The sequence below is a fragment of the Malus sylvestris genome, chromosome 1 (assembly GCF_916048215.2).
Source record: "Malus sylvestris chromosome 1, drMalSylv7.2, whole genome shotgun sequence".
Classification (NCBI taxonomy): Eukaryota; Viridiplantae; Streptophyta; class Magnoliopsida; order Rosales; family Rosaceae; genus Malus; species Malus sylvestris.
Window position 1 is genome coordinate 29,184,619 of NC_062260.1, and position 22,583 is coordinate 29,207,201.

A 22,583-nucleotide genomic window follows, 5' to 3' on the forward strand; every position below is an offset into this window, starting at 1 on the left:
ATATAGAATGTTTTGAAGGTTATGGAAGTTACCTTGTAGAAGGGATTTGATGAGATAAGTTTTGAATTGTTACATATTTTGGGCATTTTTTATTTAGTTGAAGGATGATTGCCCGCTGCTCGTGCGTAGGAATCCCGTTGTACCTCAAGAATATTTTTGTCATCTTTTGTCTAAAAATTCACGTGTCGCCTTATTATTATTTTTTACTACACAATCGTTTTATTAAGAAAAAAAAAAGAAAAAGGATCGACTTCATGCCCCATCCTTTTGGGCTCTCATTCAAAACGCATCGCAATAACGGCCCGATGGGTCTATACCCGTCCAGGATGCCCAACGGGTCCCCAAATCCAAGCCCAATGTTATTGGTCCAGCTTATATTCTTCGCTTTAAGCCCAATTGTTATTTCGGCCCAGGCCCGACATATTTGAGTCCGTAGCCGTTTCACAACCAAAAAACGAAAGAGAAAAAATGGTGGTGCGTCTGTCCTCTCTCTCTCTCTCTCTCTCCCCTCTCCTCTGTAAAAAAAAATGAAATTTGAGATGCGGGTGTGGGTGTGGGTTTTGAGGTCTAGTGTTTGAGATCTCGGAGGGTGGAAAAACGACGCCGAATCATTACGCCATGGACGAAGCAACTCGCACGGTGTTTTACGAGACACGGCGTCACATTACGAGGCCCTACACTCCCAATTACCCTCCTCAGCAGGTTCTTAATGTTCTTGAATTTCAACTTAATCAACCCCATGTTTTGCTTAATCACTCAATTAATCAAAGTTGTTAACTTTCTTTCGTTTCCGATTAATTCACGGAGTTCAGGCAAACAACGGCAGCAGAGGGAGCTTTCGATCACTGCTTTCCCTTCCAGGTTCAGTTTTTTTTCCTCTCAATATTTATTTTTTTATTTTTTTATGAATTATGGTGTTTGAGAGCGTGATCATGTCGCCGGAAGCCGAATTGGTTGACTTTGTGTTGCCTGTTGATCCATGAAGGTGTGAGCCAGCTCAGGGATAAATGGAGCGAGTACAAACAGCCAAGAAAATTGAGAAAGCTGGCATCTTTGTTTATCTCTCCGAGAGGCGAGCGTGTGGCTGTTGCTTCCGGAAATCAGATAACGATTTTGCAGAAGGAGGACGAATACTCAAAGCCGTGCGGCACTTTTACAAGTAAGATAAGTTGTATTTCATTGGTTTTGTTGTCCTTGCATTTGCGGAAGCATCAGCTTATGTAATCTTGCTGCATCATATTTTGAATGTTCTAAACTAAAGTTACAGCCTTGAAGTTATCGGAGTCAGGCGGGCATTCTTGTTGTTTTTGAATGATATGTTTGGATTATAAACTTGTTTCCCTGCAAAGTTGAGGTCTTTACTAATAAACTTGATTACCTGCATTATATTTGGTTGCTATACCCTTTTTCCAATGTACCCTGTAATGGTCAGCTGAAATATCTGAAATATTAATACCCAGTTAGTCGCGGTAGACAAAAATGGTATTTCTTTAACGAACACTTACATGTACGTTCATTGTAGTTTCGTTGTAGACCATGAGACCTCTAACCATAGTAGTCCACCGTATACAGTGAGTCCAAAATTGGCGCCAAAGAGAATTAATTAAGGAACATGTCTTTTCAGAAAATCATGGCGAGGAATTTGTAGGATTACCATATTAATACTGGCCAATGAGGTTTGAAGTTGGAATACTTTTGTGGATACGCATATTGTGTTGATTCCTTTTGGTTCGTCATTGTGACGTATATATGGGATATGTATGCTTTAGAAATTTGGATTTTCTTCGTTATATCCAAATTTGAATGTTACATTAGTTCTGTTTTTTGATTAAGATAGTTTCTAATGAATCTAATATGTGCTCTATTCATCAGGTGGAAGCCTTACTTCATTTACAGTAGGAACTTGGTCAGAAAGTCATGATGTTCTTGGAGTTGCTGATGACACCGATACACTATATTTTATCAAAGCAAACGGTGATGAAATAACAAGGATTGCAAGGAGGAATTTAAAAGTATCTTTACCAGTAATAAGCCTGATTGTGCAAGACGATTCTGACTTACAGAAATCTTGTCTGTAAGTGATTTCTTTTTCCTGCCCATAGCCCGTGAAAAAATGACGCATACAAGAACATGTCTTGATTACCTGGTTTGAGGTTCATGTGTTGAAGTTAATGAAATATTTTCAGGTGTAGCTTTATTGTGGTCACCTCTGATGGTTCCCTTCAGCATATTGAGATCATTCAGGATCCAACTTCTTCTATATATTCTGCATGCACCTCACATAATGGGTTAACTGCAAAGGGGCAGCTCTCTTGCAATGTTTTCTGCGTTGACTACCACCCAGAGCTTTCTTTGCTTGCTGGTGTCATACTAACCTCAGGTTGCAACTCTGTCATGATTACTACTTCTACTTTCCATTTAGATTATACTTGTTTATACATGAAGATATTCATTTATACAGGCCCTTATGTGGTTAATATCATTTCTCGAATATGGCAAGTTTTATATTATTATCTTAAACAAATCTACCGCATTAGTTTTGCATGAATCTGGATGATCAAGTAACTTCTGTTGATGGCCTTATTTTTAATGGGAGCTCTTATGTTTTTGGAAGAATGGAAGAACACTCTAGATGTTGTTGTTGGTTGAATATTTGCATATCATGTTTTTTTTTTTTTTTTTTTTTTTTGTGCCGATTTTCAGAGTTGATTGCTAATTATTTCATATGCAAAAAAGATACTGACAGTTATCAATTAGTTTATAGAAAACAATTGAAAATGATGTAATATATGAGCTAGATTACTTTTTAATTAAATATTCTTTTTCTTCCAGGATCTTGTTATCTTTCTCTCTGGCATAGAAGTAGGATCGTTGATTTGGAGCAGCTTGTTACCATTCAGTTTGAGGGTTTTTATTCGAAACCAAAAGGAATTCAGCTAGTATATCCGAAGGTGCTAATCTCTCCACAGGCCAAATTTGTTGGTACTTTAGATGTCACGGGATGTTTGCACATATTTAAGCTGGATAAAGAATGCTCTTCACTTTCCAATTTTATATGCAGAGAGAGATGCGAGTCAGAAGTGACCAATAATTTGTCAAGTGGAGAAGGGGAATATTTAAGTGACATTGTGGATTTTACTTGGTGGTCTGACCACATCCTTACTTTTGCAAAAAGGTGTGGCGTTGTTACCATGCTTGACATCCTTAGTGGCTTGAAAGTTCAGGAAAATGGAACTGTATATTCTAAGCCGGTTATAGACAGAATAAATCTGTTTCAAGGAAACCTGTTTCTTTTGGAGACTCTGTCATCTGAAGAGAGATCTGACTTAATGGAAACTAATGCTTCACATAGTATGGAGCATATTGTAGTGGACAGCCTTGACCAAATTTACATTTCTTCGTTGAACTGGAGCCTTGTATCATTTTCTGAAAGATCCATCAGGGAGATGTATAATATTTTGATTAGAAATGAAAAGTATCAAGCTGCCTTGGATTTTGCTGCTTGTCATGGGTTGGATAAAGATGAAGTTGTAAAGTCCCAGTGGTTGCAGTCAAGTCAAGGAACAAAGGAAATAAGTACCTTTTTATCAAAAATTAAGGACAAAACTTTTGTACTCTCCGAATGTGTTGACAAAGTTGGACCTACTGAAGATGCTGTGAGGGCCTTACTTGTATATGGGCTGAACCTAACCAACCAGTATGGGTTTTCTGAATCAGAAAATGATGAATGTAGCCAAATTTGGAATTTCCGTACGGCTAGACTTCAGTTATTACAATTCAGAGACCGGTTGGAGACCTTTCTTGGGATAAACATGGGCAGGTATCATAATCTTATGAAGCTATATTTTCATGTTAGCGAAGCATTAACCTACAGTTGAATGACATAGTTTTATGCAGGTTTTCTGTGCAGGAATATAGCAAATTTCGAGCTATGCCTATAAGTGAAGTGGCTGTTGCGCTTGCTGAAAGTGGGAAGATTGGGGCCTTAAATCTCCTGTTCAAGCGTCATCCTTATTCACTAGCTTCTTGCGTTTTGAAGATTTTAGCTGCTATCCCTGAAACAGTTCCTGTACAAACATATGGGCAACTTCTTCCAGGGATGTCTCCCACTACAAATGTTGCTGTGAGGGAAGAAGATTGGGTTGAATGCGAGAAAATGTTAAGTTTTATACACAGATCACCCAAGGACCGTGAAATTGGTATGCAAATCCAGACCGAACCTCTACTGAAGCCGTGCTTAGGATCTGTTTGGCCATCAACTAGTGAACTTTCAATATGGTACAAGAAGAGAGCTAGAGATATTGATCGTTGTAGTGGACAGCTAGATAATTGCATTTGCTTGCTTGATTTTGCTAATCGAAAAGGTCTTTACAAGTTGCAGAGGTTCCATGAGGATGTCTCATACTTGCATCAACTTATTTATTCTGATGACAGTTGTCCAGAAATAAATTCCAGCTTGAGTCTTGTCATGTGGGAACAGTTCTCTGACTATGAGAAGTTCAGATTGATGCTTAAAGGAGTTAAAAAGGAAAATATGATTGCAAGACTACGTAATATGGCAGTTCCATTTGTGCAAGATAGATCACAGGATCAGGTGGCAGATGACCATCCCGCAACAGAGCATAGCAAGGCTGAATCATTTCTGGTTAGATGGCTGAAGGAAACTGCTTCTGAGAACAAAGTGGACATCTGCTTGCAGATAATAGAGGAAGGGTGCAGCAATTTTCAGAGTAACAGCCTATTTGAGGATGAGGTTGAAGCAATAGACTCTGCTGTGCAGTGCATTTATCTGTGCACATCTACTGATACGTGGAGTACAATGGCAACCATATTATCAAAGCTTCCTCAAATGCAAGGTAATTGCTTCTTTGGTATTCTGGTTTGTGTGAGAGTCAGTGAGATATGTTTCTTGTTTTTGTTTATGAATGTTTACCTTTTATCTTTCTCACTGAACAGGTAGTGAAATATATATTGATGGACTTGAGAGAAGATTGAAATTGGCAGAAGGCCATATTGAAGTTGGAAGGCTCCTTGCATTTTATCAGGTCTGTATTCTTTCATGAAAGGGAAGTGCTTCTCTTGGTATTAGGGTATTGATGTATTGCATTTAATCAATTTTCAGGTGCCAAAGCCCCTGAACTATTTCCTAGAGTCTCATGAAGATGGAAAAGGTGTAAAGCAAATTCTTCGTCTTATCCTTTCAAAATTTATACGTCGACAGCCTGGTCGATCAGATACTGATTGGGCAAGCATGTGGCATGATATGCAATGCATTAGGGAAAAGGCATTTCCTTTTCTGGACCTGGAGTATATGTTGATGGAATTTTGCCGAGGACTGCTGAAAGCGGGGAAGTTTTCTCTTGCGAGGAATTATCTGAAGGGTACAAGTTCAGTTGCTTTAGCAACAGAGAAGGCTGAAAATCTTGTCATACAATCTGCAAGGGAGTATTTCTTTTCAGCTTCAAGTCTTTCTTCTCCTGAAGTAAGTATAAAGATGCTGATGTTTGCTGATGATTAATGATATTCAAGCACGCAATGATAGATTTAAACATTTTGATATGGTAGCACATCAATACTTACTATTGTATTAATTAATCAGTGTACAACTATTTTCAGATCTGGAAGGCTAAGGAATGCCTCAATTTATTTCCAAGCAGTGGAAATGGCAGAATAGAGTCTGATATTATTGAGGCACTTACGGTTACACTTCCCAGCCTTGGAGTGACTCTCTTACCCATGCAATTCAGGCAAATAAAAGATCCAATGGAGATAATCAAAATGGCAATCACACGCCAAAGTGATGCATTTTTACATGTTGATGAACTCATTGAGATTGCGAAACTTCTTGGATTGAGCTCTCCATATCACATATCTTCTGTTCAGGAAGCTATTGCCAGAGAAGCTGCGGTTGCTGGTGATCTCCAATTGGCCCTGGACCTATGTCTTGTTTTGGCTAAGAAAGGGCATGGTCACATTTGGGACTTATGTGCTGCAATAGCAAGGGGTCCTGCACTTGAAAACATGGATATGAATTCTCGAAAGCAGCTACTGGGTTTTGCTTTGAGCAATTGCGATGAGGAATCCGTGAGTGCGTTGCTCTGTGCATGGAAGGATCTTGATTTGCAAGGTCAATGCGAGACATTAATGATGTTGTCAGGGACAAAATGTCCAGATTTCTCAATTCAAGGCTCCTCGGTTATTACAGGTCCAGTCCATGACGATGAAGAAGTCTATCTTGATAACATAAAAACTGTACTTTCTGCTGTTGCTAAAAACTTGCCTGTTAACGGAACGAACTGGGAATCTGTTTTGAGAGAAAATGGAAATTTTTTGACATTTTCTGCCCTGCAACTTCCATGGCTGCTTGAGCTAAGTAGGAATAGAGAACACAGTAAGAAGTCAAGTGGTAACTTTATTCCTGGAAAGCAATATGTCAGTGTAAGAACACAGGCTCTAGTGACCATTCTGTCCTGGTTGGCGAGAAATGGTTTTGCTCCTACTGACAGTGTGGTTGCGTCTCTGGCAAAATCAATAATTGAACCACCTGTTACCGAAGAGGAAGACATAGTGGGTTGCTCCTTTCTGTTGAATCTGTTGGATGCTGTGAGTGGGGTTGAAGTGATAGAGGAGCAGCTTAGAACAAGGAAGGATTACCAAGAAGTTTCTAGCATCATGAATGTGGGGATGACATATAGCTTGTTGTATAGTTCAGCATTTGAGTGTGAAGATCCTACGCAAAGGAGGGAGCTGCTACTAAGGAAGTTTAAAGAAAAACACACAGGTAATCTGCTACACTTATTTACAATTTGCTATGCTATCATCTTAAAGCTCCAAGCAGTGGAAATGTGAAAATAGAGTAATATTATTGATGCATGTACATTTTTACAATGATTAGGAGTTTATGGTTTCTTATGTTGTTTTATTGGATTCAGGTGAAATAGGCAAATTTGACAAGGTGCAGTCTAACTTTTGGAGGGAATGGAAATTAAAATTAGAAGATCAAAAGCGTGTTGCAGATCGTTGTAGAGCATTAGAGAAAATAATCCCTGGCGTTGACACAGTACGCTTTTTGTCTCAGGACTTTAATTATATTGAGAGTGTTGTGCTTCCCTTGATTGATTCAGTCAAGTTAGAGAAGAAGCACATTTTGAAGGATGTTTTAACATTAGCTCATGAATACGGCTTGAACCGTTCACAGGTAGGCAGCTTTGTACTTTGTAGGCTTACATCTCTGAATTCTATAACATAGAGATGACTTTTTCCCCCATTGAGTGCTAGTGATCTATTGTTTCCTTGCAGGTCTTTTTGTGTTATTTGAGTTCTGTCCTTATTTCTGAGGTTTGGACCAATGATGATATTACTTGTGAAATTTGGGAATTTAAAGGTGAAATAGTTGGCTATGCTGTGGAAACCATCAAAGCTGTTTCATCTATTGTATACCCTGCAATTGATGGATGCCATAAGGTGCGGCTTGCTTACATCTTTGGTCTGCTTTCTGGCTGCTACTTGCAACTGGAACAAAACAGAAAAGAATTACCAATTATACACCCTGATCAAGTGCATTTATCTGGTTTTAGACTATCTCGTTTTTACAAGTTAATGGAACAAGAGTGCAGAAGAGTCTCCTTTATTGCGAACCTTAACTTCAAAAATATTGCTGGATTAGGTGGTTTGAACTTTAAGTGCTTAAGGCATGAAGTGTACATGCACGTATATGATAGTAGCTTGGAAGCCTTGGCAAAGATGGTAGAGGCACTTGCCAGTACATATCCCGACCCATTGTCGGAGGGTCTGATAACATGGCAGGATGTCTACAAACATTATATTTTGAGTTTGTTGGCAACTTTGGAAACCAAAGCTAGAACTGATTCGGTCATGAAAAGCACTGAAAACCTTCAAATCTTAGTATGTCAACTTGAGCAGAGCTATGAATGTTGCAGAGAGTATATTAGACTCTTGGCACATTTAGATTCTTTGAACATTATGAAGCGGTATTTGACAATAATCATACCGCTTTTGGGTTCTTATGGGACTCTACCAGATAACTCAGCATGGCAAGATTGTCTAATAATTATCTTGAACTTTTGGATAAGATTGGTTGAGGAGATGAAGGAAATTGCATCCCATGAGGATGTCGGAGAAAATCTCAGGCTCAATCTAGATTGCTTAGTGTGTTGTCTAAAGGTTTTCATGAGGCTGGTATTAGAAGACACTGTCTCACCAAGTCAAGGCTGGGCTACAATTGTCAACTTTGTCAATCATGGTTTAATTTGTGACTCTCCTTCTGAACCTTATATGTTCTGTAGAGCTGTGATTTTTTCTGGTTGTGGGTTTGGATCTGTGGCTGAAGTATTTTCCCAAGCGGTTTTAGGGGGTCCAACGGGTTCCGCCTTGGCTGGAGACACTGAAATCCAGGAACTTCCCCGTCTCTACTTATATATTTTGGACAGCATTTTGCAGGATGTGGTTACCCATGGATCCCAGGAATATGAGAAATTATATCAGCTACTATCCTCATTGAGTAAATTAGAAGGTGATTTAGAAGATTTAGATAGGGTGAGGCAACTAGTTTGGAAAAGAATGGCCAAGTTCTCTGAAAACCTGCAGCTGCCGGGTTCAGTTCGAGTATCGACTATAGAGCTTATGCAATACCTCACAGGTAAAAGTATCAAGGGTTTGTCTGCTAGTATACAATCTAATGTTACGCCGTGGGAAGGATGGGATGAGGTGTACCTTGCAAGTAAAAATAGTGAGACTGCTAATCAGGGGTCGGCAGATCATAATGATACATCTAACAGGTTTACAAGTACATTAGTTGCCCTCAAATCGACACAGCTTGTGGCAACCATATCACCCACCATGGAAGTTACCCCCGATGATCTCTCAAATCAAGAGACCGCTGTTTCTTGCTTTCTGAAGCTGTGTGATGCTGCACAAACATATTCTCATGTTGATTCTTTGCTAGCCATGTTAGGGGAGTGGGAAGGGTTTTTCTCAGTGAGGGAAGATAAGAAAGCCTCTATAGAAGCTCCTGAGGCTGGAAATGATTGGGATGATAACTGGGACGATTGCTGGGAGAGTTTTCAGGAGACAGAATCTCCTGTGAAGGAGAAGGAAACATCCTTTTCCGTCCACCCTTTGCATGCATGTTGGTTGGAGATTTTCAAAAAACTTGTAACGCTCTCCCAATTTAAAGATGTCGTCAGACTAATTGATCATTCCCTACCGAAATCAAATGGGATATTGCTTGATGAAGATGGGGTGAAGAGCTTGAGCCAGATCCTTCTTGAAAGAGATTGTTTCATGGCTTTAAAGCTGGTGCTTTTACTGCCTTTTGAATCACTACAGTTGCGGTGTTTGGCTGCTGTTGAAGACAAGTTGAAGCAAGAAGGCATCCCTGACTCGATTGGCGGTGACCATGAGTTATTATTGCTGGTATTATTCTCCGGGGTTTTACCCACTATCATCTCCAATTCTTCATACGGAAACACTTTCTCTTATATCTGCTATTTGGTCGGGAACATATCCCACAAGGTTCAAGCAGCTCAAGTGCAAAACGAGAGATGGCCGTTGCTTTTTAGAAGAATGCTCTTCCCCTGTTTTATATCAGAGCTTGTGAAAGCAGATCAGAAACTTCTAGCCGGACTCATGGTTACGAAATTTATGCACACAAATGCATCGCTTGGTCTTGTTAATGTTGCGGAGGCAAGTCTCAGTCGGTTTTTGGAGGTGCAGCTCCATGTACTACACGACCTGCTTGATGAGACACATTCACCGGAAACATTGAACAATACTGTTTCTAGTTTGAGAGGCAAGTTGGAAAATCTGATCCGGACCGCATTGTCATTGCTTCCAACTAAAGTCAGATGAACAGGTATGATGAACTCTTCCTACTTTCTGTCGTTAGGAGCCGGAGTTGTATGTATAGATGTTTGTTAGGCAGTGTTTGAAAATATAGCTCGGGATGTAAACTTGACACCGAAAGGAATACAGATGATGTACAGTCTCCGTACTGATCCTTGTCGGATCGGAGTGTATAAATTTGAATAAAACACGTATCCTACTATTTGTATAGTAGCACGTGGCGTACCACTCTGTGTACTGATCACACTGAAAAATTTCTCCTTCATGAAAGAGGCGAGTGCTTCTGCGTGCGTTGTTTGGTGTTCAGATAGATGATGAGGAAGGTTTAATTCCAGCCGCAGGATTTCATTAAAAATAATCCGACGGCTCCGCTTCTGATTCCTTAAAGAGCTTGTCTATGGATTTATCCTGAATGAATTTTATGATGTGCAGAAAATGATATTTAGCTAAAAGAAAGGTTTATCGCCGGATCCTCTTTGTGAGGATTCCGGAGATCTTTTAATCACATATATTCATCGTGCGGTTTGTTTTTGTTAGATACTGTTTATATTCAATTTTAAATAAAAAAATTACAATGAATTTTTACCATACGATGTACGATGAACGGATGTAATTGAAAAATTCTCAGATCCTCACAAAGAGGATTGCATTTTACCTACCAGGAGGATCCTCGCTGGATCCTTTTTGTGAGGATCCTAGAGATCCTACAATCACATATATTCATCGTGCGATTAGTTTTTGTTAGATATTGTTTATATTCAATTTTAAATAAAAAAAATTACAATGATTTCTGACCTCACAATGTACGATGAACGGATGTAATTGGAAGATTCTCGTATCCTTTCAAAGAGGATCCTCCTGGTAGCTAAAACGCAAAGGTGATAAAACAATATTGCATTTAGCTGATCGTATTCGTAGGTACACTTACACTTCAATGTTAATGAAGAAAAATATGAGAGCGGTTATTTGGATGCTGTAAAAGAATAACAACAATGGCATTACAAGAAGAGATGATTTTCCTTTCCCCGAAATTTCGCAGTAAACTTTCAACCGGATCTTCTTCGTTACCCATCTTTGCTGGGCAGACCACTGTTTTCCTCACACATTCTGCATCCTTAACGTTTCGAAATTGAATATACCCTTAGTTAACAGCAACTTTACTAGTATGTTGAACGGATTTGAACGGATGAGGTCGTTCTCTTCAACCACTCAAAAGTCCGGTGTCTGTCAGCTCAGCATCGATTATATGTTTAACGGCTCTGCCTCGCTGTCCCTCTCCTTCATCGATGCCCGATCTTCACTCTCTGTTGACAGAATCAAATGGTTCCGACCATAAGAACGAAAAATATAAAGGAGGTTCGTCTAGGATTAGGCTATGGATGGAGCGAAAAAAATGACTTACTGGGCTTGTCTGAAATCGCCATGAGGCGCCTCTGCAAGAGACATGCTATGAAGAGGAAGAGCGAGCACATACCAAACATAACAGTCATTGGAAATGCATCAACCTGCAAAGACAAACGAAACCAACTGGTTGGTTACACAAGAGGTGGACTGAGAGCACACTTACATGACAACATGTTCCTAAGATATACTCCAATAAACGACCAAGAACTGTTACGTACATTATACAGCACAACGCAGACAAAAATGTTGAGAGGAATGCGGAAGAAGTTCATGATCGTGCTCCTGGCCTCCTCGGGGATGTACTGCGATCTCATCTTCATGATGGATGGCCAGAACAGTCCTACGCAAGCCTCAAAGGCACAGAATCCGAGAAGCTGGATGCAACCAGCAAAAGAGATGCTCCCTCCTTTCACATTGGAAGGTGCTACCAAGAACTGTTGGAAATTAGCAAAGTTAGGGGACGGCACGACAACATAGAATAAATAAGAAAACAATACACCAGAATCCCAACATACACCGGTCACAATGGGAAGCAGGAGAGAGGCAGCTGAGACGGCAAAGACAATCTGCATATAGCTCTCTACTCTAGGTGTTTGGCGAGCCATCAACCGGGATGCAAGGGAGCTTCCAAACATTGAAGACAACATGAAGGTGGCAAAAATAAAACCATGCGGAATGTCCTCGTCATTGGGGCTCAGAGCAGGAGTCCATAGGAACACAAAGGTATACATCGACCCTTCAAACAGAGACTGTATGGCACCCAGTAACGCGATTTTCTCATCTGAACCACGTAAAAAAGATAATAATAAATGAGAGAGAATATAACTTGTAGAACACAGGTGAAAAGACCATGAGGTTGTAAACGGAATGACAAGAATGGCTGGAGTTATGCAGGCGCACACACCACAGCCGACCATTAAACATACACAATTTATCATCCAAAAATATCAGCTTAAGTTTATAGTATACCAGAAGCAATGGCAACAGCAGCACCCCGGAACTGGGTAAACAAGTCCTTGCTCTCTGAAGGATCTCCATAATTCTCTGTCCATGTGAATAAAATTACGAACATTCCAATTGTGAGAAAGCACGAAGCAGCATCGAAGGGCGCCACAGGCCCAAGAGCCAGTGCATCGACCAGCGTATTTCCAAGCAACCCAGCCAAGATAGCAACAACACCATTGCCAAGAAATATTGCCTTTGAGAATGTAATTGACAGCCATTGTTGTTCAAAACCTCTCTGCACGGTCAAGAGGAAGATCACATCTAAGATTTATTTATACAAGGGGTTAAAAGTTCGAAATCAATCAAATTTTCACAGTTCACGCCCCCAACCAAGGGAAACAGCGCCTAGTCAAACTCAATGCCTATGTGTAACAAATAATGAACTCCAAACAAAATACAAAGGCAACAATTTTGCGCCTCAAGCAAGCATTTTTTTTCTTCTGATATAAGCTAATGAGCATGATAATAGTACCCCTATGGTGAAGTGATCATCCACTAAAACGACACATCTAGGGTGGATCTGTGAGCAAAGGATTTAAAAAAGGGAACTTTAACGAAAAGTTCCCTGTATTCACTTTAACGAAAAATCATATTTTTACACTAAAAAGTCAATTTTTCTACTATTCACTTTACCCTTTATTCTATCTTTATTGTTAAAACTCAAAAGTTTTCAAGCCTTTTTAATTAGTTTTCCTTTTAAAAAAGCGATGACGGGCAGAGCAATGACGCATTACCTTGTTGTGTTCTGCAACAAGCCATGATTCAAATGCTGAAAATAGAAGTGATGTGGCAATGCCTCCCAAAATACGCCCCAACATCAAAACCTTGTACTGAGGAGAATGCTTGGTGATGCAGCTCAGTATGTAAGTTATACAATAAGTGATGCACGCCCTCTTTCGGCCCCTGAATTCACGACAACATCAGCTAAAAATCATCGAACAATCATGGAACCATTTAACAGATATTAGAGCGAAAACTCACTGCTTGTCTGCCAGAGATCCAACAATTGTTCCAAACAACATGGAGGACCCAAAACCAGCAATGAAAAGCTGTCCGATGTCGCCTTTTCCGTATCCATAAGTAGTGTACAGGTAGTAGACATAAGGACCCTGCAACCAGTCCCCAGCTATTGCCATATAACCATTAATTTGTCAGTAATTTAAACCAATTCTTCCTTCAATTAGATAAGTTCCTATATAATTAACTAAATCCACTCAAATTACAACCAAGTGCAGCTCAGATCCAACTTCCTATTCATCAATTCAGGAGATATCAAATGAAAATAGGAATATTAAAGCAATGCCAGCATCATTTTTCAATCAGAAAAACGATGAACAAATCCCAAAATTCTTATAAAAACCATGAACAAGTCAATCAAAACTATCAGAAAACAGATTGAACACGCAGATCTCGCAAATGGGTGCTTAAATTTCCACTTAGAAACTCCATACAACTCACTAATCGCATCAGATCGGATCAAAATTCACCAAACCAAGGCACATACATTTGAAAACGAACATATACGCATTGAGAGAAATGATAATTTGGGTGAGATCTAGTGGGCTTACCCATCATGAGAGAGTAAACGAAAAGGTAATTGTTCTTGAAGACGTTGAAAGTTGACGGGGTGTTGATTCGGTCTTTGTTGCTCTTGCTGAGCTCCGCCGCGGCCACCACCGCCGCTAGTATCCCGAACACCATGTAGTAGAAAACCTCCATTGTTACTCACTGCACTCTAGAGAGAGAAAGGGAGAGCAGAGAGAGAGAGGAAAGGAATGAGATTTTAAGGTACGTGAGGAGAGATATGGATTGTGTTAATATAGCCAAAGGAAGAAGACGGTGGAGCTCTGATCCTCTGCATCCGTCTTCTGTTTCTATAATCTGTAACTATGCATCGCACGGCTGTACGTTTACTGAACTGTTATGGCTTTGGAAACAGATGGGGAGAAGAGTGCGAGTGCAGGACAATCCTGAGGATGAAGCAGCAGGAGAAACGCACTGCACGCGGTATTGTAATTTTAAGATGTTCCACTTGGAGTGAAGTGACACGTGGTGACATCAGATTCATGATGCAGAGTTTGCTGCTGTCGGTGGTTTGTTTTGAGGGTGGATCCTCGCCAGATCCCTTTTTTATGAGGATTCCGAAGATCTTTAAATCACATCCGTTCATCATGTATCGTGCGATCAGAAATTATTGTAAATTTTTTTATTTAAAATTGAATATAAACAGTAATTGACAAAAACTGGCCGCACAATGTACGATGAACGGATGTGGTTGGAGGATTCCCGAGATATTCACAAAGAGGATCCGGCGAGGTCTTAGGTTCGATTCTCACCAAAAGAGAATTTGAACCACATTATTGCTAGCACATTGTGAGGCTTAATCGACTCACTCCCCACCCCCTTAGTCTAGATGATATCATTTCTTATTACTAATTCATAAACCACATTATTACTAGCTTATTATGAGGTTAATTGACTCACTCCCCACCCCTTCTGTCTATATAATTTCAAGGATGAAAATAAATAGATTGAGGTGTTATCACTAATCTTGTATAACACCTCATGTAAAATTAATAAGAAATGGGATTCCTCCAACTTAATAGCATCTTCGATTACTCTGCATCACGTACTCACATGCAAATCAATAATGCATCCCTTTCAATCAGATTTCGGCTATACTTTAAATAAGTAGACATGCTCTTAAATTTCAAGTAGACAATTATGGACTCACTCCAACAACACCGATAATGTCTCTACTTGATCAATTCATCAGGTGTGAGGTTTTATCACAAAAGACTTTGGTATTAGTTAGAGTGGGGTAATTTTATATAAAGGGTTTATTCTCAAGCCCTATGGTCGATGTGGGACAAAGGAATTCCAAGACTCCCCAACAAGTGAGACTCCATTTTTATGGGTCACACGTGAAGTTCCACACATCGACCAGCCACGTGGAGCCAAGCTGGGGCTCATCCATTTGCGCTAGGCCAGTGGCACGTGGCATCTTTTGGCCTACGTGGAGCCATATCGGGGATGACCCATTCACACAGAGTCAAAGGGGACCCATCCGTTCACGTGGCAGTACAGACCTATCATCTGGCTTTGATACCATCTTAAATTTCAAGTAAACGGGTCATGGGCCCACTCCAACAACACTGATATTGCTCCCACTTGGGCACCTGCTCAATCCGTCAGGTGTGGGATTTTATCACAACATGCCTTGGTTTTAGTTTTTTTTTTTTTGGTCAAGGAGCCTTGGTTTTAGTTAGAATGGGGTAATTCTATATAAAAGGCTTGTTCTCAATCTCTCTGGCTGATATAGGACAGAGGAATTCTAGCACATGCCATGTACGAGCAACATGGATATTTACATTTGGTCCAATATTCTAGTCAATAAAGTATTGAATTTTTATCCATGCGTCTCATATTTGAAACTCCTTCTCTGTAATAATTTCAAGCCCTTTCCGTCCACTTAATAATTTTAAAATTTTAAAATATAGTATTGATATGACAAAGAACAAGAATAAAGGTAGATAGGAGGCAGGTTCGAAGGAGATCATCTGGTGCTAAGCCACCGGGTGGTGATTTAGGAGCATTGATTTTTACGAAAGCTAATGAAAATAGTTTGAAAATTTTAAGTTTTAACGATAAGGACAAAATAAAAAGTAAAGTGAATATTACCAGGATTAATTTTTTAGTGTAAAAATATGATTTTTCGTTAAAATTCCATTGATTTTTTGGGTGTGGGTTATATCATTAGGCACGGTCCTACAACATGACAAAAGGGGAGGAGGTGAGGATGAAAGAAATTGAAACAGCAACAAACCCTCATAAATATCAAATATCCACCACAAACTCAGATTCTGGGAAGAGAAGGAGATAAAATCCCAATATATCATTATCCATGCCCTACGTCACTCAACAAATAAGCACTCAAAACATCCCAAAACACACCATTTCCATTTGTTTTGAATTATTGAATTATTGATCCAGATTATTTAGATCATATAGCTGCTGATTTCTTGGGGTTTTGGAGGCCATAAATATATTTGGAATTAATGGCTTCTCTGACTTCGATCACACTGAACCCATCATATTCTTCCCCGTTGGGATCATTCGCTTCAAATCATTGCCAGCATAACCAGAATTCCTGCTGGCTTACAGCCGTCGGATCAGTCAGATCATCATCATCATCCACAAGGCAACGGTTTTCGTCGCAGGGCCTCAGAATCCGTAGTGCAGCAACAAAACAAGCTAAAACGCCAGGTACAACTATAAAACCTGTATTTACGTATAACAGACTGGTTTAGAATATCGCTTTGTCGAAAAGAAAAAAAAACGATTATAATTGAAGTCAAATTCATCCAGCCTCACTTGGTTTCTTGATTCTCTTGTTTTGGAGAGGTTAGCTGAAGAGGACTGGAAGACTAAGAGGGAACTTCTCCTACAGAAAAAGGTACGTACACTTGTTCTCCTCTGAAACGGATAAGAGTTCAATCAAAGAACGCAACACGTGAATAATCCGCTCTGATACCATGTTAGAATGTTAGCATTGAATGATGCCGAAAATTTGAAAAAAAATGTGCAGGTGAGGAGTGTGGATGTGAAAGAAGCTCTGAGGCTTCAAAAAGAAAACAACTTCGTGATTCTTGACGTGCGGCCTGAAGCCGAATTCAAAGAGGTTCGGTTAAGTTTTCTTCGTCGTGATTGCATTTGTCACCCTTACCGGCGTCATGCCAATCTCTGCAGGAAGTTTGAGCAGGCTAACTAAGTACCGGAATATGAATGTTTGCGGTGAATGCAGGCTCATCCGCCGGGCGCGATTAACGTGCAAATATACAGGCTTATAAAGGAGTGGACAGCGTGGGACATTGCCCGCCGTGCTGCTTTCGCGTTTTTCGGCATCTTTGCCGGCACAGAAGAGAACCCGGACTTCATATCAAGTATGTATAAGCTAGCTTTGTCTATAGACAACTTTTACAGATGCAGAAACACCAAATAATAATAATGTTGTGGTATATGGTAACAGGTGTGGGATCGCAGCTAGATAAGAAGGCAAAGATAATAGTGGCTTGCGCCGCCGGCGGTACGATGAGACCGACCCAAAATCTCCCAGAAGGTCAACAGTCAAGGTGATTCAGTTTAGTTTCTTCTTCCTTGAGATTTCAATTCGTTGCAGAGTTGATCACGTTGATCACTCACGCCAGTCTCCTTGCAGATCACTGATAGCAGCCTACTTGCTCGTCCTCAACGGTTATACGAATGTCTTCCACCTAGAAGGCGGACTTTACGCGTGGTTCAAAGAGGGGCTGCCATCGGTTGCAGAAGAAGAAGAAGAAGAGTGAAACACCGGTGGCGGTATGAAAGAAAGTTCCTTCAAGGGAGCGTGTTTTGTTCATAAATTGAGTGTGTGCGTGCTTGCCATTGATTTCTTAGCATAACTAACAACTTATGAATTCGGATTCAAATGGAATGTTCTTGTAATGATGCTAAACATAACAACGACCGGATAATTTCCGCCCGTAATGTCTTCATCATTTCTCTTTTTCGATCAATTGAACTGCAGAATTCCATCAACGATATAACAACAACAGAAAGCAGGCTTAAAGTTCAAACTTACTTTCTCCAATGGTAATTCACAAAGTAAATTGGAGAAACTTCACAAAGTTGAGATACAGGATGATTACATGATGTATCACAGCAACCGGAGATCTTGTCCTTTCCACCGCGCCCGTGTACATGCGACAATCCCGTATCAAAGTTGCAACTCAGCTAGAATAGCAAGTCATTGAAGCACAGTAAGGTCGAAATTTTTTAAGCTTTACAAGGTGCCACGCGAAATTTTATCTTCTATTCCACATTAAATGGATCAAATTGAGATGGTGTGCGAGATGAGTGATCATGACGTCTCTTCAAGCCTGTATATAGTGATTTCTTGCTGCTTGAAATACCGTCGGTCCTCTTCATCAACCAGAACAAGATTCAAATAATACTTCACGCTGAATTTGTTATTGATGTTGCGATGTGTTGGTGTGAGTTCATAAGGGCTAAGAAACAATCTAATAGGAATTGATTCACCTGAAAGAGGCAAGCATATGCATGTAAACTATTCATCTATGAACAGTTGAAGAATTGCAGCAAGCTTAGACGTTAATCATATATAAGAAAGCGGAAGAGTTAAAGAACATACCTCTTACTGGAGCACCATCCATCAACTCAAACTTAGCAAGTGTCTCGGTCTCAACATGAGTATTGGGCCCCGACCCTGTTGACTCTCGACGCCTGATCTCCAGATCCATATTCTTTATTTTGATTCTTACAAGAAGGAAATATATCTTGCCGATAATAACATCTTTCAGATGGTACCTGTATATCAAGTATCAACACAAATAATTAACGCCAAATTGTTCTCTTTTGTTTTAACTTTCTCAACATAACATAGTTCTGATTTATTACATCCTAGGCACAAAGTTCTCTTTGTACAAACCCGCTCTATACCAGTGAGCTCAGGCTATGGTTATGAAGCAATGAAACTTAGCATTTGAAAAAAAGCCATTTGTTTCCAGATTTCATCTCATGCATGTAAACCACTAACAATACACACACAACCCTGGTCATGAAATATATTTCAACTTACTTGCTCTTGTTGTACTCAAACTCAATGTGCAGACAATCCTCGATTCCCACTTCCATCTGCAAAGGAAACAAAACTATAAGAAAGATCCATTGAGGGAGGACTAACAATGGGCTGGTTGTTGCATCACACTAGAGAGATGCAACATAAGATGGAATTAAGCTAATGGATGAACAGAAACTTTTTTTTGTTGCAGTACATATTTGGTACTCACCTTGATGCTATTGTTAATAGATGGAGGTGGGGAAAAGTTGCGAACCTGAAGCACAGAACGACATCAATATAAACTGTGAGAATGCTACATGACTAATGATTGTGAATGGTACTGATGATCACTTATATGTGAAACCCTGTGAGTAGTAATTTGTGAGCAGGTTTTGAAAGCATAGACAATAGAAGGCGAGGAGCACAATGAACAATATTGCTAAAAAATCCTGATTTCCAAGAAAACGAGAGAAAAGAGAGAGATTACCACAAAATCCTGGTATTCCACTATGCTACTACCATAACCACGACTAATTGTGACTTTCAGAACATACCTAGGAAGAGCAAATTTACAGTATGTCAGCATGAATTATGAACATGATGTTCACGCAAAATCTAAAAGCTGCCAATAGATATTTACTTCAATTAACAAAAAAATAATGAAAATACAAGTAACAATGAACATTTAAGACTTACCTAAGTCTCACATTCACCCCGTTGTAAGTCTCATATGGCATCTCAACTGTAGAAAACTCAAAAGGATATGTTTTCCTTTCATATATATCTCCAGGAACATCAAGTTCACGAACTGTTAACAAGAGCAACAAGTTTAAAGACAATTAAAAGGAACACATCACCTTTTTTTCTTTCTTCAGTAAAATGATAAATAGACAGACTATGATGATGATGGATAAAATATGAAAATTTGGAACATCATAATGATTAATCCCTATCTTTCTTTATTTCTAATGTAAAGGGTTGGCAGTTATAAACAAGGAATCAAAATCAGTAGTTTGAAAAACTGAGTAGAAACTGTACAAAGCTAATGAAATGAAGTGAGAGCATACTCACCAAGGGAAGTAAAGTCATAAAAGTTGCCTCTGTCAAAGTACATCTCTGCAACATAAATAGAGTCTATAAGAGTGCTCGGGTAAGAAATAAAAATCCTAAGAAATGCTATATTTTCACATTAAATCTCCATCAGTCCACATCATACAAATATAACACAGGAAACTAGCAAGTAGCAACAAAATTAAAATAACAAAACAATACCGATTTGACCGAGGAGCTCAACTTTAACTCCATTGTGTTCAACCTTCTTCCCTTGAATTGGTTCTATATTAATCTGAAATTGACAACAAAGAAAGGAAATATCTCTAAGAGGTGATCTTTATAGTCTAAACTACTCGAAATTGACAACAAAGAAGGAAATATCTCTAAGAGGTGATCTTTATAGTCTAAACTACTCGAAATCAATTTCCTAAAGATTTAACCTTTGTGTACTATAATGCTTATCATTCAAAACGATGCAATCAAACAATATACCTTCCCAGAAATGTTTTCTTGACTTTGAAAAAGTGGGACCAATACTGCTTGGCCACTTTCCTTCTTTAAGGGGACCTACAGAAACAGACCAGAGATGAGGGAAAAAAGTTAAGCTGATTTTCCAATCTCGTATAGTTTTGATTTGAAATTTGCATTTAATAAAGCCATGGATAAATGATCTGTTGGAAGTAACAAGGAGCACGAGCTATCATCTATAATATGTTCTTTAACGATCCTGAAGGGAAAAATATCTCAACTTATTCATTAAACATGGATTACCTGCTTCCGAGTTTTGGCATCAGAAAATGTGATTGAAATGTTGCAGGATGGTTTGAATGCTCCAATTAAGTAATTCTGTGACAAATCGGAAGTGTACCAAATTAATACCACGAAGACTTCCTCACGATTATAACGAGATTGAACAATGACCCCAGCAACCGTAGCTGTTCGTGAAACCTTACCATGTTGATCGGAATAAAATGCCCAGTTCTTAATAGCTCACTCAAGAGACCTGAAAAATTCAATGTGGAAAATTCATGTCTCAATTCACATTATAAAGCATTCCCTCTCGCTAATCGTGTATAATTTACCAAATACCGAAAGTTTACCTCAATACCCTAAAAATTCACCTAGAATAAGTTTTAAAACTAATAGTAGTCACTTAAGATACACATAGCTTGCACTTACAAAGGTGCAAAATTTATCTGTTTATGCCCAAAAAACATTGTTCTAAGCTCGTTAATCACAATTTACCTACTTAATCCCACAATTTAAAATGCTAGAAACCCAATGCACGAAGCGTAACCAAAAAACGGCTAAAATGCACAACCATCCACCATTTCCAAGCTCAAAATTTGTGCCCTAATTCTCACAGATAAAAATGATTTCCCAATTCAACTGCATGGATACCTAATCGGCTCTAAATAGGCATAAAATGGGGAACAATTGAGCAAATTCAATCGATGATCAGCTTCAATCAGAGAAAAGTTGCAAATTTACAGGAAAGATTTTGAATACGGAGTCGGAGATTTATGAATTTCACGTACCTTATGACGACGTAGTGAGAGATCGGCGAGCGCTGCGAATTGGGAATTTAGGGCTGACGGAGAAGAAGAGCGAAACTACTCCTTGATCGACAGTTGGGAACAAGACTCAAAAGTGTATTGTTTCCTTCTTCAAGCCGTCCTCGTTCTCACGTGCGACCACGTGACCGAAACTTCGATTTTCCTTTTTTTTTTTCTTTTTTTTTTTTAAACTTTTTTGTTTGGAGGCAAGGCTTGAAATATTTTGATTTTCTTTATGAAGCTGAACCAAACTAATGGGATGTACTTACTTACAGATCCACATATGGAGTTTTCTTCGAACCTTCTGGATCAAATAATTTTAAACTGTTTACATAAATTGCGCAACTCAAAGTAAATTTCTCACCCACACAATCGTGTTGTTCCTTACCCTTCCCATTACGGATGGGTTCAAAAAATCGTAAACCGAACCGAACGAAAAAATCGAACCGAATTGAAAAAGAAACCAAACTGAATTATTTTGGTTCGATTTCAATTTCAATGGTCTAGAAACCGAACCGAATCAAATTAATTAAATTAATATATATTTTTTTTAATTTAATTATCTGTTTTGGATATTATTTTCTAAACCCAATTTGTAATGACACACCCCAACCCAGAATATCCACTAGGACTCCGAATCGAGCTGCGCTGGTCGACACCTAGAAAGTGACGATGCCATAAAGTGTGATGATGTGGAAAAATGTGAATAAATTTAAACCTAAGAGTGCATAAATACCAGAGTGCGTTGGTGAGCGGGAATGAACCCATTTCACACGTGACGTTAGAGCATAAGTCAGCACAGTATAGTGAATTAAAAATCGTACCCTCGAAAGAATCTCCAATACTAAGAATCGCCACGAATCTTCGACAATAAGAAAACTCAGCTAATAAAACCTGGAAGGTGAAAACAAAACAAGGGTGAGTGGCCCTATAAATAAAATTTTAATAGAAACCATATAAAACATTATAACCCATCGCTACAATACCTGTATAGTTTCCAGAAAAATCATACCACGTTTCAATGTGAAATCAAAAGTATATCAACAGTAAATCCATAAATATACCACATCACAGCATCTCAT

General features: G+C 39.2%; 4 protein-coding genes across 6 annotated transcripts; 2 read left to right on the forward strand and 2 right to left on the reverse strand.

Moving 5' to 3' along the window:
• Positions 1-470: 470 nt before the first annotated feature.
• On the forward strand, positions 471-10,134 carry LOC126624852 (MAG2-interacting protein 2-like). 2 transcript variants are annotated; one of them, XM_050293970.1, is made up of 13 exons: positions 471-702; positions 813-861; positions 986-1,159; positions 1,873-2,074; positions 2,187-2,380; positions 2,833-3,820; positions 3,898-4,856; positions 4,957-5,045; positions 5,123-5,482; positions 5,617-6,781; positions 6,933-7,198; positions 7,300-7,464; positions 7,578-7,791. In XM_050293970.1, the coding sequence occupies exons 1-13, from the start codon at positions 619-621 to the stop codon at positions 7,641-7,643; spliced, it is 4,761 nt and encodes a 1,586-aa protein (XP_050149927.1). In that variant the 5' UTR covers positions 471-618; the 3' UTR covers positions 7,644-7,791. The 2 variants fall into 2 exon arrangements, with proteins under 2 accessions (XP_050149927.1, XP_050149926.1); XM_050293969.1 differs by having other exon boundaries at positions 7,300-10,134.
• A 609-nt stretch (positions 10,135-10,743) lies between these two features.
• On the reverse strand, positions 10,744-14,069 carry LOC126624983 (uncharacterized). Its single transcript, XM_050294049.1, has 8 exons — positions 13,842-14,069; positions 13,255-13,399; positions 13,008-13,176; positions 12,238-12,508; positions 11,784-12,049; positions 11,487-11,702; positions 11,267-11,369; positions 10,744-11,168 (listed from the first exon to the last, which is right to left on the reverse strand). The coding sequence occupies exons 1-8, from the start codon at positions 13,990-13,992 to the stop codon at positions 11,107-11,109; spliced, it is 1,383 nt and encodes a 460-aa protein (XP_050150006.1). The 5' UTR covers positions 13,993-14,069; the 3' UTR covers positions 10,744-11,106.
• Positions 14,070-16,096: 2,027 nt separating this feature from the next.
• On the forward strand, positions 16,097-17,828 carry LOC126625073 (rhodanese-like domain-containing protein 14, chloroplastic). The gene is made up of 6 exons (XM_050294149.1): positions 16,097-16,539; positions 16,683-16,729; positions 16,862-16,954; positions 17,078-17,216; positions 17,303-17,405; positions 17,492-17,828. Exons 1-6 carry the CDS (start codon positions 16,332-16,334, stop codon positions 17,616-17,618), a joined length of 717 nt encoding a protein of 238 aa, XP_050150106.1. The 5' UTR covers positions 16,097-16,331; the 3' UTR covers positions 17,619-17,828.
• Positions 17,749-21,637, reverse strand: LOC126625038 (vacuolar protein sorting-associated protein 26A-like). 2 transcript variants are annotated; one of them, XM_050294117.1, is made up of 12 exons: positions 21,484-21,637; positions 20,899-20,948; positions 20,717-20,791; positions 20,438-20,512; positions 20,165-20,237; positions 19,964-20,008; positions 19,589-19,700; positions 19,380-19,446; positions 19,122-19,166; positions 18,911-18,966; positions 18,464-18,639; positions 17,749-18,351 (listed from the first exon to the last, which is right to left on the reverse strand). In XM_050294117.1, the coding sequence occupies exons 2-12, from the start codon at positions 20,899-20,901 to the stop codon at positions 18,173-18,175; spliced, it is 906 nt and encodes a 301-aa protein (XP_050150074.1). In that variant the 5' UTR covers positions 20,902-20,948; positions 21,484-21,637; the 3' UTR covers positions 17,749-18,172. The 2 variants fall into 2 exon arrangements, with proteins under 2 accessions (XP_050150074.1, XP_050150079.1); XM_050294122.1 differs by lacking the exon at positions 19,122-19,166.
• Positions 21,638-22,583: the final 946 nt, after the last annotated feature.

Coding starts and splice junctions, on each gene's coding strand:
- LOC126624852 (XM_050293969.1), top strand. CDS start 619: ATGGACGAAGCAACTCGCACGGTGTTTTACGAGACACGGCGTCACATT. Junction 3,821..3,897: donor CTTGGGATAAACATGGGCAG/GTATCATAATCT, acceptor AGTTTTATGCAG/GTTTTCTGTGCAGGAATATA. Junction 6,782..6,932: donor GTTTAAAGAAAAACACACAG/GTAATCTGCTAC, acceptor TATTGGATTCAG/GTGAAATAGGCAAATTTGAC.
- LOC126624983 (XM_050294049.1), bottom strand. CDS start 13,992: ATGGAGGTTTTCTACTACATGGTGTTCGGGATACTAGCGGCGGTGGTG. Junction 13,400..13,841: donor CGTTTACTCTCTCATGATGG/GTAAGCCCACTA, acceptor ATATGGCAATAG/CTGGGGACTGGTTGCAGGGT. Junction 11,169..11,266: donor GGCGATTTCAGACAAGCCCA/GTAAGTCATTTT, acceptor TTCTGTCAACAG/AGAGTGAAGATCGGGCATCG.
- LOC126625073 (XM_050294149.1), top strand. CDS start 16,332: ATGGCTTCTCTGACTTCGATCACACTGAACCCATCATATTCTTCCCCG. Junction 17,217..17,302: donor GAACCCGGACTTCATATCAA/GTATGTATAAGC, acceptor ATATGGTAACAG/GTGTGGGATCGCAGCTAGAT. Junction 17,406..17,491: donor CCAGAAGGTCAACAGTCAAG/GTGATTCAGTTT, acceptor GTCTCCTTGCAG/ATCACTGATAGCAGCCTACT.
- LOC126625038 (XM_050294117.1), bottom strand. Junction 20,513..20,716: donor ATGCCAAAACTCGGAAGCAG/GTAATCCATGTT, acceptor CTGTTTCTGTAG/GTCCCCTTAAAGAAGGAAAG. Junction 18,967..19,121: donor CTATTAACAATAGCATCAAG/GTGAGTACCAAA, acceptor TTTCCTTTGCAG/ATGGAAGTGGGAATCGAGGA.